A 14,264-nucleotide genomic window follows, 5' to 3' on the forward strand; every position below is an offset into this window, starting at 1 on the left:
AATGCAATAAAACACATCAATGCCAGTGTTGATATTGACATTTGTTACCAAAGTTGTGGGTGGGAGTCTATGTGAAATTATGCCCATTTAAATATACTATCGGCTGATTAAGACTCATGATTGACAGGAGTTTATGTTATTTTTTTACAAACCCTCTACTCTAGTATTTTCAGTTTTGGTGAGTTGGACTTGTGCTTTTGACAGCTGAGGAGCATCACCGGACTGCATTCTCTCCCATCAGACCCTCACATTCAATTCAATTTTATTTATATAGCGCAGAATCACAACAAAAGTCATCTAGACCGTACTCTTTAAAATACTGTATTTACAGAGAGAGACCCAACACATCCTACCATGAGCAAGCACTAGGCGACAATGGCAAGGAAAAACTTCCTTTTAAGAGGCAGAAACCTCGAGCAGAACCGGACTCAGGGTGGACGGCCATCTGCCTCGACCGGTTGGGTTGAGGAGGGGGTAGAGAATAGTCACATGTCTTGGCAATGGTTGCAGATGGCAGTATGGTTCCTCAATAGCAACACACTGTTGTGTACGTTTGCAATTAGCATTTTGTGTGCTATTCTAACTATATGCTCGACTCCAAGAGCTCCCACTTTGGGCACTTCCGGGGCTGGAGCCGACGGCTTGAACTGTTACGGACCACCTCAATCCTCCACCACACTAATGTTCGCTTCAGGGGATTCTGGCGGTTTTGCAATTCATTTTGCATTGACACTTACTGCTTTCCATTTTGTTTGTGTGTGTGTGTGTGTGTGTGCCTGTCCAGGCAGGCGAAAGTCCTCCCCGCAAGTTAATGTCCAATCACTGTTGTGCCTCCACCCACTCACCCCCTCTCACACTGTAACTGGAGCCGGGTTGAAAGTGCAGCTCACAGAAGCGGAAAAGACTAAAACAAACAGGCATAGCCAGCACTACAGGAGGAGTTGAGTGGCAAAAGTTTGAAGAAGCACGGGCTTCATTCAAATCTCCGGTGTGGGATTATTTCGGTTTCGCTGTTTAATACAACGATGAGGGATTGAAAACAGTTAACAGAAATTTCACTGTCTGTAAATGTTGCTTGAAACATGTCCACTCCTCAAAAGGAAAGACAAGCAATATGACCAAGCATCTCCAGCGTAAGCATCCTGATATAACGGTTCCTGAACACAGGACAGTCGAGCAACTCGAAAAGGCAACAGCAGCAAAACAACAGCTGTCTATCAAGAACGCTTTTGAACAGACCTACCGTACCACTTTAGACAAACATAAGAAAATAACCTGTGCAGTGGGAGCGTTCATTCCCAAAGATTTGCAGCCCTTTTCTGTGGTCAAAGATGTGGGGTTTCATCGCACAACCCACGTTTTGTTGTGCCCTGCCGTACGCATTTCAGCAACGTGGTAATTTCCAACCTCTATGACAAAGTGCGCAAAGCCATTGAAAACGATTTGGCTAAAACACAGATCCTCGCACTGACCACGGATAGTTGGACCTCCCGAGCAACAGAGAGTTACCTGACTGACGGTGTCATTATGTTGGATTGGCAGATGAAGAGCCTTGCTGCAGACAATGTTGACAGGCTTATCTTCTTACAAAAAAATCTCATAATAGCACAGGAATAAATAGCTCATGCCCGTATTGGCTAACTGATATTGCACTTTACATCCAGAATGTAGCCTATACAGAAGTATTCTTATGTTCATTTAAAATAGGCGAAGCACTAGCTATTTCTGAATTTATGTTTCCCCCAGACTGTATATGGCAACAATTTGTGAAGAATAAAGTGCACTTTTTCTTTTGAAATTGTTTACCTCTCTTTTTATACTACTAAGAGAGGTAGTCAAGGAAGTAGTCAAGGAATAAGAGGCAGTTTACCATTTGAAAGTGTTGTGTTTAGTAATAGTTAACTTGAAAAGGAAAGTGTTCTATTATTCAATACACGAGTGAAACTGGAATTTGTTTACTGTGAAATGCAGTTTTTGCTGACAAGCAAAATAGAGATATAATTTTGGGAGAAAAAAAATGGTTCCCTTTACACACAAAGCGTGTACTGAAACTGAACCAAAACCGTGGCCCAAAAACCAAGGTACAGACCGTACCATGGGCTACCTGTACCGTTGCACCCCTAATAGGTGCCTTGCAATTCTGTGTCACTTTCCATTTTTCTCTGGCCTGGGGATGTCACTGTGCAACTGCTGCCTCACACATCTAGTTAATTCAAACTAAAATGAATTCAAATTCCTTCCATGTATCTTAAATATGTTGTATGATTAACTTTGCTCTGTTCAAACTAATGTTCTTTTAAGGCAGTTGCAGTCAGCAAACAGCCTAGTAGTAGTACTAGTAGTGCATGTCCTCCGTGTACTTAGTTTTGTCAAATGTATCTAATATACTAATGACTAATGATATTTCTCAGAATATCTTTTGTGTTTCTAGAAAAACAGTTGTATTCAGCTTTTGGTTGTACAGTAGCAGTCCAAGAGAGAAGAGTCCACAAAGAAATACTCATGATATGAAGGTACTGCTACATTTATACCATAACATAGTGTTTTATGGCTGATTTTCCCTTTAAGACACGTGTCACCACTTTATTGAGTTGTGAAGCCTGATAAACTTGATGAATTGCTTCCTTGAATTACCTGTCATGTAACAGTGCTTTGTCATCACAGCTCTGCTTTGTGTGATTTGTGAAACAGCGTAAATGATTACTTTTTTCTTTTTTTACATCATTCTCCTCCATCTGCCACAGTATGATCTCAACACATACCAGCCAGTGAATGGGCCCATTGAGCTTTATTTGGAGTGGCTGTCTAACCAAGGTCCTCAAAGTAAATATGAATATAGTGCATTCTGTCAGGGTCACAGTAAGCTCCCTATTCACACAGCTCCATGTCTACCACAATTTCCTCAACAGCCAATCACCAATGCACTGGAATCCAGGGAAACCATAGCAACCCTGAGGCCTTGGATGTTATTGGCAGGGTCAATTGAATGAAAGAGAAAAGAGACGGAAGTCAAGTTTAAAGAAAAAACCAACTGAATCTACGTAAGTGCCAAAACTGCTGCTGAGCTGTGGAGATTTAACAGTGAGTCTGTTGATGGACCTATAGGCTCAAATAGACATTGTTTTAATAGCTTGTTGACTTGATGCAGCTCACAAAGTCTCTATCTACTGTTTCAAATTTCCCTGAAATGTCTCTTTGTCTCCCTCCCTCTCACTCCCTCAATATGTCTGGGTTGGTTGGTGGTGAGTAACCCATCTTGCTCACTCTGAGAGAGGGAGGTTGGTGCCAGGTGCATGAATAATAGTGTGTGATGTGTTTGTGATGTTTGAAGATTTGCTGTGCTTGCTGTATTTGTATTTACAGTAGTTTGGTTTCCTTTACACAGAGAGATTAAGTCTGATAAACCCGGGTAAAGTATTACTATAGTTTTAGTTTTAACTTGCTAAAGCAACAGTGGGAACTATAGGGGCAAGATATGATTACATGAACACCTGTTTTATGTTATACAGTCAAACACAACAGCATGTATGGCCTCATAGCTGCAGCTATGTAATACTAACTACAAAAAATGAAGCATTCTAAGCACCTGAAAACTTGCTTTCAAAGCTTAAGTATCTCTCCATGACATTAAAAGCACTATATGTAAGTTTTTGCTATCACTACACAGCCAAATTTAGGAATGACAGCTGTTTACTTACCAGTCTAGAAAAAACGTTGCACGATCATCGTCAAAAAACAATCAATCAATCAAATCAATGAGTTTAACACTGGGCTAATCTGTTTCATCAGGACTGTGTGGAAGTAGTTTTATATTCTGATTGGTTCAAGAAGATCACAAACAAAACACAAAGGTCATGTCTGAAAACATTTTTCATTTACTGTATACAGCACACAACATTCACTGTCTGCCATTTTATGTCTGAGTGTGTAAATTTATCCACTGAACAGTGCCCTCAAACATTTCACAGTGGAATGAAGGAAAAAAGACTTATTAGACTCACTACCTATTACTCAGATAAGTGTACAAAATCTCAATTTCCTGCTCACAATAGAGGAAACCAACAGCAAATAGGAGAACTGACTGAGTGAATGAGCAATGTCACACACGGCCAAATACAGAAATCCCCCAGTGAAATTGCCAGAATGATTCCAACTTTGACAGTGTGCTCATGCAGGACAACATCATTTTTATTAAGAGGGTGACTAAGAGACAAGATTTTCAGGGTCTTTAGACTTCACAAACTAGAATTTATTACAGGGCCTTAGTGCTAGATTGCAAAGGTGTTTCTGTTCTTGTGTGAAGCCCTTTTGTAAGAATATGATGATCACTATAAATCAGGGGTTTCAAGGTCTGACACAGTGCACCTCCCCAACCCCCTTCAGACACAAGTACGACAAATTAGCTATCAGTAGTTTATGTTTGCACTGTATCCGAGGATGTACACTGGATTACTTTGATACTCAAGAAAACTTAAAATTATTCACAGGTTTTGGACTTATGCATCATTCTTCTAAGCAAACTTATTAATGTTTATTATCAGACATAATGTTATCCTCTAAAAGTGTGAGTCAAATTGAATGTGTTCAGATTTGAGTCTGAGTTCCAAATACCAGATGAAAAAGTACATAACTTTTTAATTAAACAGAGCTAGCTTATCCACTGCCTGCTAAGTGTAAGAAACAGAAAGCAGCATTTAGTGTAGTCTGTCCTCATGCATTCATGTTCCTTTTCGTATTATTTGGACTGGTGTTGTTCTTGTTTGCCTGTCAGCATGTGTTCATGCATGCATTCTGCCTTAACCTCCTCGGAAGTGAGTGAGAGAGGTTAAAATAACAGAACAGTGGTTGTCACTGCTATGGAGGACACTCTCTTTCTCTCTCACATGCACTGCACACAAGATTGAGACAGACAGACAGACTGACTGACTGACAGAGACCTCCAGGAACAACCTCCAGCTGCCACCCCTTATCCAGCGCTGCAGTGGTCCAAAGAGAGCACACTGGACTACATTAAAAAGACACTGAGATATGCTATACAGTTGTATATAGACTGTGTGAGCTCTAGGGTAGTATAATGGCAGTGGCGTATTTTGTAATCCCACCATAGGAAAAATAAGTTTATGATTCGGTTGTTGTTGTTTTTTTAATGCATCTCATATGCATTTGTGGACATGCACGCTTGTGTATGACGGCTTTGCATGTTTACGTTTTGACCTGCAGTGAACCAGGGCAGAGGTGAGTGGTTCAGACTGAATGTCAGTAAAGTGGGGTCAGGCTCATACCTTCTCCAGCATACAGCATCAGCTCTCAAAGGAATACTATTCTGACAGCATCATTTTTCGAGCAGAAGGTCACTCACCTGGTGCACAAGGCCATGTTGAGGAACTGAAACCCAGCAAAGTCCCATCATGTATCTGAGCTGTGATGCACAAAGAATTAACATCTGTTTCTCCTTCTTTCCATATTTTGCTGAAGTAATTCAAAGGGCTGTTTTGCAGTGTAATTAGATGGAATTTCTTTGTTTGCTCTCTAACTTCATGTGTATGCAATATTTCCTTAATTAATTATGTAGAGAAAGTGTTTGGAAAATTGCATCAATAATTTAAAAAAGAAAAAGAAAAAAAGAAGTACTGACAAAAACCAAACTAGTTGAAATTGGAAATGATTTCTGTAGACTGTATGTAGATTCAATGTGTTTTTTATGTGTAGGTTGTGTCTGTGACACTTGCAATTACCACTTCTCTCCCATTAATCTTCTGTTCTTGTTGTCTTGTTTTGACTTGATCCAAAACCAACTGAAAACCAACAGTCTAACTGAAAAATGTGAACTGCACAAATTGTTATAAGGCTTTGATTCAAGCTTATTAATGTTGTAATGTTGTTTAAATTGACTTTAACAGTGTTGTGTTGTTCAAATCCTTTTGTTCTTGTAAAAAAAAAAAAAAAAAACTTTCTTTCATTTCACTTTTATGAATTGCAAAAATGTCACGGCTGTTTTGTAACTTGACAGGCAAAAAGCAGTCATCCTCCTTATTCTTATTATGAAAAATTGCATTTATCATTTGTTGTGGAAGCTGAGACATTTAAGTAGCTAGACATTTAAGAGTGTGTGCGTAGGTTCAGATCAGGCCAGCCGTATGGTAAAAGAGTGCAGTCAGGTGTGGGCTGACTAATCAAGCGTTGAGAGAGGGATGAGAATTGAGTCTAGGCCATTTCTCACTTCTAAGAGGACCATGGATCATTTCTTACAATCCCTCTGTGAGCACAAAAAGGCATCAGTCAGTGGAGAAACTGTCACAGAATTGCTGCGGCCTGCCATCTGACCAACACCTCTTACTGCTGGAGACTTCATTAACAGATATGGATCTTGAGGCTCAAGGACTTGTTTCCAACAAACCCTTAACCTCATAGAACGCCAGTCGTAGAGCTTTATCCCAGCCCCTTTTCCTGTTGTCTCTCTGCAGATCCTATCAAGCTGGAGTGAGACAAACTATATAGTGGCAGCTTAGCCATTCTTTTCACCTCCTCCATCCCCCGTCAGCATGGATAGCATGAGCCTCTGACACACTGCTTACTTCAAAAAGATGCATCACGTCTTTGGCTGAAGCTTTATCGTTAACCCATTGGCTGAAAATCAATAGGAGGGGGAAAACAGGTGGGCATTAGTGAGCATGCTCCAAAAGACTATGCAAATCTGTGACAGCTGTTAACAAACAGATACCAGGAGAGAGAGAACGATGTGGGGTGTGAGGGGTGGGGGTGGGGGGTTAAGAGGCTGCTTTAAAACAAAACCTAGCTGTGCTACATGGAGGGGGTTTCAGTCGATGACTTTAAGTCAATTAGTGAGTGATAAAAGGGGGGGGGGGGGGGCAGAGAAGGGAGACGGCAGCAGTTATGACAAGACTTCTTCACAGCTCATTTGCAACAAGGCAACATACAGCCAAATTCGAAGCATATGACTGACTCAGCTGCTGGAGATAAGACAGCAGCCACCCCAGAGAAAAGATTCATATTAACCCTACTGATGTTGTCAGGGAACAACTACTGTCTGGGCCTTTGTTTTCAGCGGTTAACACAGCAGTCATTCCACTCCAGCCCTTAGCCACTTCACCCCTGACACTGGCGCAGCAAACTTAAATCGACTGAATGGTTGATAGTATTATGTTAATTCCGGACCTGCCGCCCCTTTTGCTGTTAACGCTGAAGAGGAGGAGGAGGAAGAAAGAAGAAGAAAGGAAGTAGTTGTCAGTGTTCCTGTATGTGGCTGGTTATCAGGCGCAGTAAAGGCTTTACAAACAGCCAACATCCTCTTATGAAGCCTCTAGCACGGCCAGAGCCATGCTGTGCTGGGGAAATAATAAGAGTCTGCTCTTTATCAACCCACACATACTGTAACAACCAAGAACATTCTGTTTTGTCAAAGCAAAGAGCAGGCAACACATTTTGGCGCCGATTGAATATTCAGCAGTGTGTGGCGCTCATATTTTGCTGAAGAAAATGAAGAAGCACTTGATATAGTCTTAAGAGTTCCATCTGCTTGTTGAGGCCCACCTGTACTTACACACTGCCAGGTGTGCTGGCAGAAAACACTAGCACCTCTCCATCCATCCACTCAGAGCTGAGGAAACCTCCAAAATGAAAATATAATTAGAGGTGTTTCCTTATGACTGCAATATGTTACATGCCTTCATTTGTTTGTACTGTATGTACAGTACTTCCTATTTTAACAATGCATATATTTCAAAAACTAAAACAAACCGACTCCCACTCAACCTGTATTCCAGACTGTTACATAATTGCCGTCCCTGTTTTGTTTTACTGCACCAGAGGAGTATCTACTGTAATGCAGTCATCTTATTGTGAATGTCAGAGAAAATATGCATAAATGCATACAGTAGCATAATGCCAGTCAGTGTCACACAGCACATTGTTGACCGGCTCTTGATGGCACACAAAGTCTAACCAGGAGGTTTTAAATGAAGCCTTGGTGTTCCTGTCAACTCACCATTCTCCATAATTATCACAGGGGTCATACTGTAATTTCCTCTTTGTCCCCGAATAGCCTCAGCAGGAGCACTGATGTATTGCAACATGAACCTTTTCAATGACCAGTAGCCTGCAAGGCTGAATAGCATTTGTCAAAATCAGTATGAAATAAGGAGGACCGGTGAGTGGTTGTATGAAGGGCAACAGTATAAGGTCATAGGGAAGGCGTTTCAGTCACCACGGAGACTAAGCACACCTATTTATGGGAGTTGGCCTTTTAACTGCATGATGTAAGGATCATTCAGATTGTTCAGAAATGCACAACACATACAACATCTGCAAAAAAATAAAAAATAAAAATCAGTTGTTATGTGATATATTTATAGATTGCATTCTGGAAGTGCTTTCTGTACTGAAGCAGATGTATGTTGTACCTTATATCACGTTGAACCACTCACAACTGTTTTTCTTCTTATTAAAAACACATTTTTTTTTTTCACTTTAGAAGTGTCAGATAGGAACTACAAACTGCAGGTGAGCATATAAGGAAAAGAAACCCACAAACTGTAGAACTGTGGGATACATGTATTTTTTTCCCCTTCACAGTCACTGAGAAATCAATGTTAAGAACTAAGCTGAGGCATCAAAGACCAACAGCCTATCTGACCTGCATAGAGCCCCACTGTGGGGTATAATGCAGCATTGTACACCAGTTACTTAAAGACCCATTCATGCAGACACTAAGTAAATGCATAGGACCGTAAGATGGGGGTTTGGGGTAGGATACGATTTACAATACTGCCTCCAGCCTTTACGATTAAACAACTTACACACATATGGAAATATATTCAGAGAGAAGAAAAAAACATCAGATGAAAATGTTTCTGATTAGAGAAATACAAACCAAAGGTTTTTATTTTTCATAGCCTCCTTTGTCTCTCCATAAAAATAGTGTTGCTCAAAATAAACTGTTAAAAGAAAAAGAAAAACAAAGTCATGTTTCAATGTAGTCCATGGAAAAGCCCCAGTATCAGACATTCATTTTGTTTCACTTCAATCCTCTGTTTTTTTTCTCTAAAAGCAGAACGGTCAGCAAAGCCCTGTATCACTGCACCACACGTCTGTTCCTTTGAAAAATTAGCATCGGAATGAGCCCTTGCAGAGACAAGTCAGGCAACTGCTGTAATGCATTACTAAATTAGCCCTAAACACTACACAAGCCATTAAGAAGCATGTCAAAACCTAAGGGAAAAGAAATAATACAAAATGCAACCAATAACAGAACAAAGTATTTGCAACAGCTGTTATTAGCCTGCACTTCATCTTTGCCAGTTGAACCAGTGGGGAATCATGTGCACACTAAATAAACATGTTTAGATACGCTACAACTAAGAAGCACTGGCACTGTCAAATAAACGCAGCTTAGCTCCAGCGAACAGAGGGTTAAACCTTAGCTGCAGAAATTCACTGCAGTCCAAAAGCATTTGGCTGATAGCTACTGAACAGCACATTCTATCTGTGCCATTATGCTGCTATCCTTGGACAAATATTTCTATCTATCTAGATTTTGCTTGTGTGTCTTTTTGTGTTCTTTAGTCTGGAAATACCATTTTATTGCATATAATATTTGGCACAGTAAAAACTGGAGCTTACATTTGGGGCTGTATTTAGAAACTGGTGCCTGTATAAAGAGTTTTTTTACTGCATCCTAAATATGATCAAAAAACAAACTAAATGCCTCTTTTCCTATAGTAGACAGTACCACCTTCTATTATCAACCACAAAAGCAATTCATTGTCTTTGTCTTTTTTTAAATAGAAGTCACCAGTTATTAGAAAATAGTTTCAAATTACTTTCTTTTCTAATATAATCTGCATGTCTCACCACTTCCTGACAGTAGTTTCATTTATATATATTTGTATTTTTTCATATTTATATACTTATGTATAGGCATGTACAAGAAACAAAAAACTGTCTCTGTTTTGCACTTCTGTACAAAAGAAAGTTACCGTTTTGTTCTTTGTGCATTCTATTGCATGGACTGATGAGCAGATAGGTGGAGAGGAGAGGAGAGGTTGGGGCAAAGTCAGAGATAGATCCATAGGGAGCATTACTCAGATTTGGGTCTCTTGAACCTTCTCCTTGCCGTGAGTAGTCTTAATGACGTAGGGATCAGCAATGGTGCTGATGTGGCTGTGATGCTGTCTGACTGAGCGATGAAGAGAGTTGTTCTGGGTCCAGTGGGCTCCGTAGCCCCCTTGGCGGGATGAGGAGGAGGAGGACACGTACCCAGGCTTAAAGGTGTTGCTGTTGTGTTCAACTAATGTAGGCAGTACCAACCCTGTGTCATCAGAGCCACTAGATCCGGAGGTGGGCGGTGGAACGGGAGGAACTTCTTCCTCCATCTGTATGATTTCTATGGTCCTGGTGGCCGCCACCGTGCTCCTCTGTTGATGCCGCTTACGCAACTTATAGAATGCTATCAACATGGCAGCTGCCAGCAAGGTAACAGCAACAAAACAGCCAATGATGATTTTAGTGGTTTTCATCACCTCATCCAGGCTAGCGGCCGGCCCACTAGGGACTCTGGCAGTGGGAATTGACACCTGCCTTGGAGTCTGAGTATTTTGGAACAGCACAGTTGGTGTGGAGATGAAGACGGGCTGAAAGACGGAGGGCGAGGCAGGAACAGTAGGCTTGGGTTTAGGGGTCTCCTCAACTGTGGGCTCCAAAAATTCCACTGTTACGGTGGTAAAGTAGGAGAGATTAGATGTGTTGAGTTCGGCATTGCTGACGTTCAGGTAGGCCGAGGCATTGGAATTTCCTGCCATGTTGCTCACCATACAGGTGTAGACCCCTGTGTCGGATGGGAGAACGTTAGAGAAATTAAGTGTCCCATCGTTAAGGACAGATATCCGTGGGTGAGCAGAGCCATGGGTCAATACAGTCCCATTGGGGAGAAGCCATCGGACTGAGCTCATGGCAGCTGTGCGACACTTCAGTTCTGCCACCCTCGCTGCCGAAATGTTCAGATCTCTGGGAGCATCGAGTATGAACGGCGCTGAGCACTGAAAGGTGGTCTGATCAACCTCCACCAGGTATCGTCCTCTCATGTGGGCCGGGGTGTGGCAGCGTCCACAGCAGGTGGAATTTGTGGGAATGTATTCTCTGAGCCACCAGGAGAGCCACACTACATCACAGTCACATCGCCAGGGGTTGTGGTGCAGGTGTAGCTCCACCAAATACTGCAGAGGGGTGAAGAGGTTATGAGGGAGGGACGACAGGTTATTATGGGCTAAATTGAGCTCCACCAAAGCTGTGATGTCATCAAATGCATTCCTCTCAATGGTAGTGATGGCAGAGTTCATAATCCACAGTTTACGCAAATTCTTGAGCCCACGGAAAGCCCCAGGCTTCAGTTCAGGGAAAACATTCTCTGATATTTCTAGCTCCTCCAAACCAACCAGAGGTGAAAGATGAGGAAACTCCCTCAGGTTGCACATCCCCAAGTTGAGGTACTTGAGGTTTTGAAGGCCCTCGAATGCTCCATCAGAGATGTACTCCAACTTCCTCAGCTCTCCCAGGTCCAGTCTCATGAGTGAGGGGACACGGTTGAAGGCATAAGAGGGGATGCTCTCAATGGGATTGTTTCTAAGCCACAACTCTCTCAACTTTGACAGGTACTCAAAAGCTCCACTAGGTATGACCAGTCAGTCTGTTGTCAAACAGTTCCAGGGTATTGAGGCTGGTCAGGCCATTAAAGGCCCCCACCTCAATCTGCCTGATTGCATTTCTGCCCAACTGCAGTACCTCCAGGTGATGAAGGTGTCTGAAGGTATCTGCCTGTATGGTCTCTATGCTGTTTTCCATCAGGTTCAGGTACCTGGTGTTGGCTGGGATGTTCGGAGGAACCCTAACCAGGCCTCTGCGGGTACACACCACCTTGCTGAGCTGGTTAGTGCAGGAGCACACACCTGGACAGTTCTGTGGGTTAGCCGAGCCCAACGCAGGGCCTGTGGACTGGCACATACTGAGAGCAGGCACCATGAGGGAGAGCACGGCGAGCAGGGCTGCGTTCCAGGTAGGCTGCACACTAACCTGGCCCAGAGGACTCATGGTGTGGAGGGCTCATTATTTTGCATGGTGGGGGGAGACGGCACACACCAGAGGACAGACCACCCTAGCCAGGCTGGAGCAACTCAAGGCTCCCAAGTTCCATCGACAGTGCAGGGAAATGCTACATCAAAATTGATGCGTGAGAGAGAGAAGGGGAAAAAAAGGACAGAAAGAGAGTGTGAGAGATTAATACAGGAGAAGTAGCAGAGGAAAAGCAGTGCAGCAATGTAAGAAAAAGGTTGAGAAACAGGATCTGTGACGTACCTCATTAGTTTGAAAGTGGTCCTTTTTGCCTCTTCCCAAATGTTAAAAGCAACAGTCATGCATGACGTTCATTTATAATTCCTTTCCATGGAAAGACATCAGATAGATGTTTTCTTGTTTTTCCTTTCTGAAAAAGTGAAGTGGCCCTCTATTAGCCAAGGGTACAAAATGGCTCCTGGTATTAAAGACTGAGAGCAGCATGGAAAACACTCACAGGCAGAGGTAAGGCCATGAAGGCTTGGCAGGTGCCTGGATCCCTTCTGCCCCTACTAACTGCCCCCCTGCCAGGCTGCAGACTCCAAAATGCAGCTCCACTGTGGATAAATCACAATGATCCATAACGCAGGTCAACACGACAGAGGAGAAGAAGAAATAAACTGAAATGAATAAAAAATCCTCAGTTCTGTCGGCTCCTGATACATGTGTTGGCTCGTCGGCTGGTCGCCTGTTTGGTGGAGAGACCTCCCTCACTGTGACTTTGCCAAGGGCTAGTCGGTCGCTGATTAGCCCCGTTGTGACAGGGACTGAGAGACAGAAAAAGGCTAAAGAACTCCCGGCACAGTCATCCCCCTCTCCTCCTCTGTGTTCCTCTTGCTTCCTCCCAACGTTGGGCTGGCCCTGGTCAGAGCAGCTGCAGGCTGCCGTGTGCACAGTTAGCAGTAATCCGTCTATTCCTCCCGGGGGGCGGGGGGGTTGGGGGTGGTGGGAGAGATGGTGGCGCTGGGTGGGGGGTGGAGAAGGGGATGCGCTGCACTGTTGGAGCTTCGCAAAAGGCTGTCGGAAGAGAGAGAGAGCACTCTTGTCCTCTTCTGCAATGAGAAAAGAGAGAGGATGACGCTGGGAGGATGTGTGTGGAAGTGGGCTCCGTATCTGTATCCATAAACAGAGAAAGGTATTGAGGATTCTTCTTTCCGCTCGCTGTTTGTCCCCTGGGCTGTCTCCTGCAGTGTTCCTCTGCTTCCTTATTTGTTAGTTTTTCTCCAGGGCTGAGGTAGTAAGTTGTGGCAGTTAGCCATGTGTGTGGCTGTCAGACTTGCGGCTGGCTGGTGGACTACTGCAGTAGCCAGAGTAGAACAGAGAGAGAGAGAGAGAGAAGGAAAGAGAGAAAGAGAGATTGAGAGAGAGAGAAGGAGAGAGAGAACCACTGACAGATCAAGAGCAGAAGAAAGATAGAGTGCGCGAAGGAGAGAGTGTGTGTGTGAGAGAGAGATGGAGAGGAGGAGGCACGCGAGCACTCAAACAGGCAGCCCACCGTCACAGAAGCAGCAGGAGCAGCATTCTAATCCACATCTCCTCTTCTTGTTTATTCTCCAATCTCTCTCTTTTCTCTATTCCCCCCCTCCGATGTGTGTCGGTGTTGCAGGCAGCTAAGATGCTCGCTCTGCCCCCTCCCTTTGTCCTTCAGTGGGAACGTGAATGTACTGCTGACGCACTCCTCTCAGCTGCTCAGCCAGCCTCAGAGCAGTGCATTGGTTTGATGCAGTGTTCCTGTGTATTAACACATTCAACCTCCCCTCCTCCCCTATCCCTCCTCCTCCCTCCCCTCACTGTAACTATCTTCTTCTCTCTTTCTCTCGCTCTTTTCCGTCTCCCGTCTCCCGTCTCTCACGTGTTCTGTCCCTCGCCGTCTTTCTGGACTCTCACTCTGTAGATCACTTCACCTGTGCTGATCTTCCCCCTCTCTCGTGCTGTCTGTCTCCATGCCACCTTCTCCCCAACCTATCATTAAAATTAAAAGCCTCCCGTTCCAATGTATCATTCACAGACAAGAGGTCAGACTTTCTACTTCAACTCCAGAGTGGTTTTGTGTTCCCTGTCTCTCTGGCTCGTGAGCGCAGCAGTGCGCCTGTGTTTCCCAGTGAAGGTGCAGCTTGCTGCTGTTCCTCACCTCTTGTAAG

The 14,264-nt window shown here is 43.5% G+C and overlaps 1 protein-coding gene across 1 annotated transcript; it reads right to left on the bottom strand.

Annotated features, from left to right (window-relative positions):
* Positions 1-8,551: 8,551 nt before the first annotated feature.
* On the bottom strand, positions 8,552-13,825 carry lrrc4.2 (leucine rich repeat containing 4.2). The gene is given in 3 exon segments (XM_018663896.1): positions 8,552-11,693; positions 11,695-12,223; positions 12,367-13,825. Coding segments are annotated over 2 exon segments (2,001 nt in total). The 5' UTR covers positions 12,103-12,223; positions 12,367-13,825; the 3' UTR covers positions 8,552-10,100.
* Between the last annotated feature and the right edge of the window lie 439 nt (positions 13,826-14,264).

Source organism: Lates calcarifer, linkage group LG10, assembly GCF_001640805.2.
Source record: "Lates calcarifer isolate ASB-BC8 linkage group LG10, TLL_Latcal_v3, whole genome shotgun sequence".
Lineage (NCBI taxonomy): Eukaryota > Metazoa > Chordata > Actinopteri > Centropomidae > Lates > Lates calcarifer.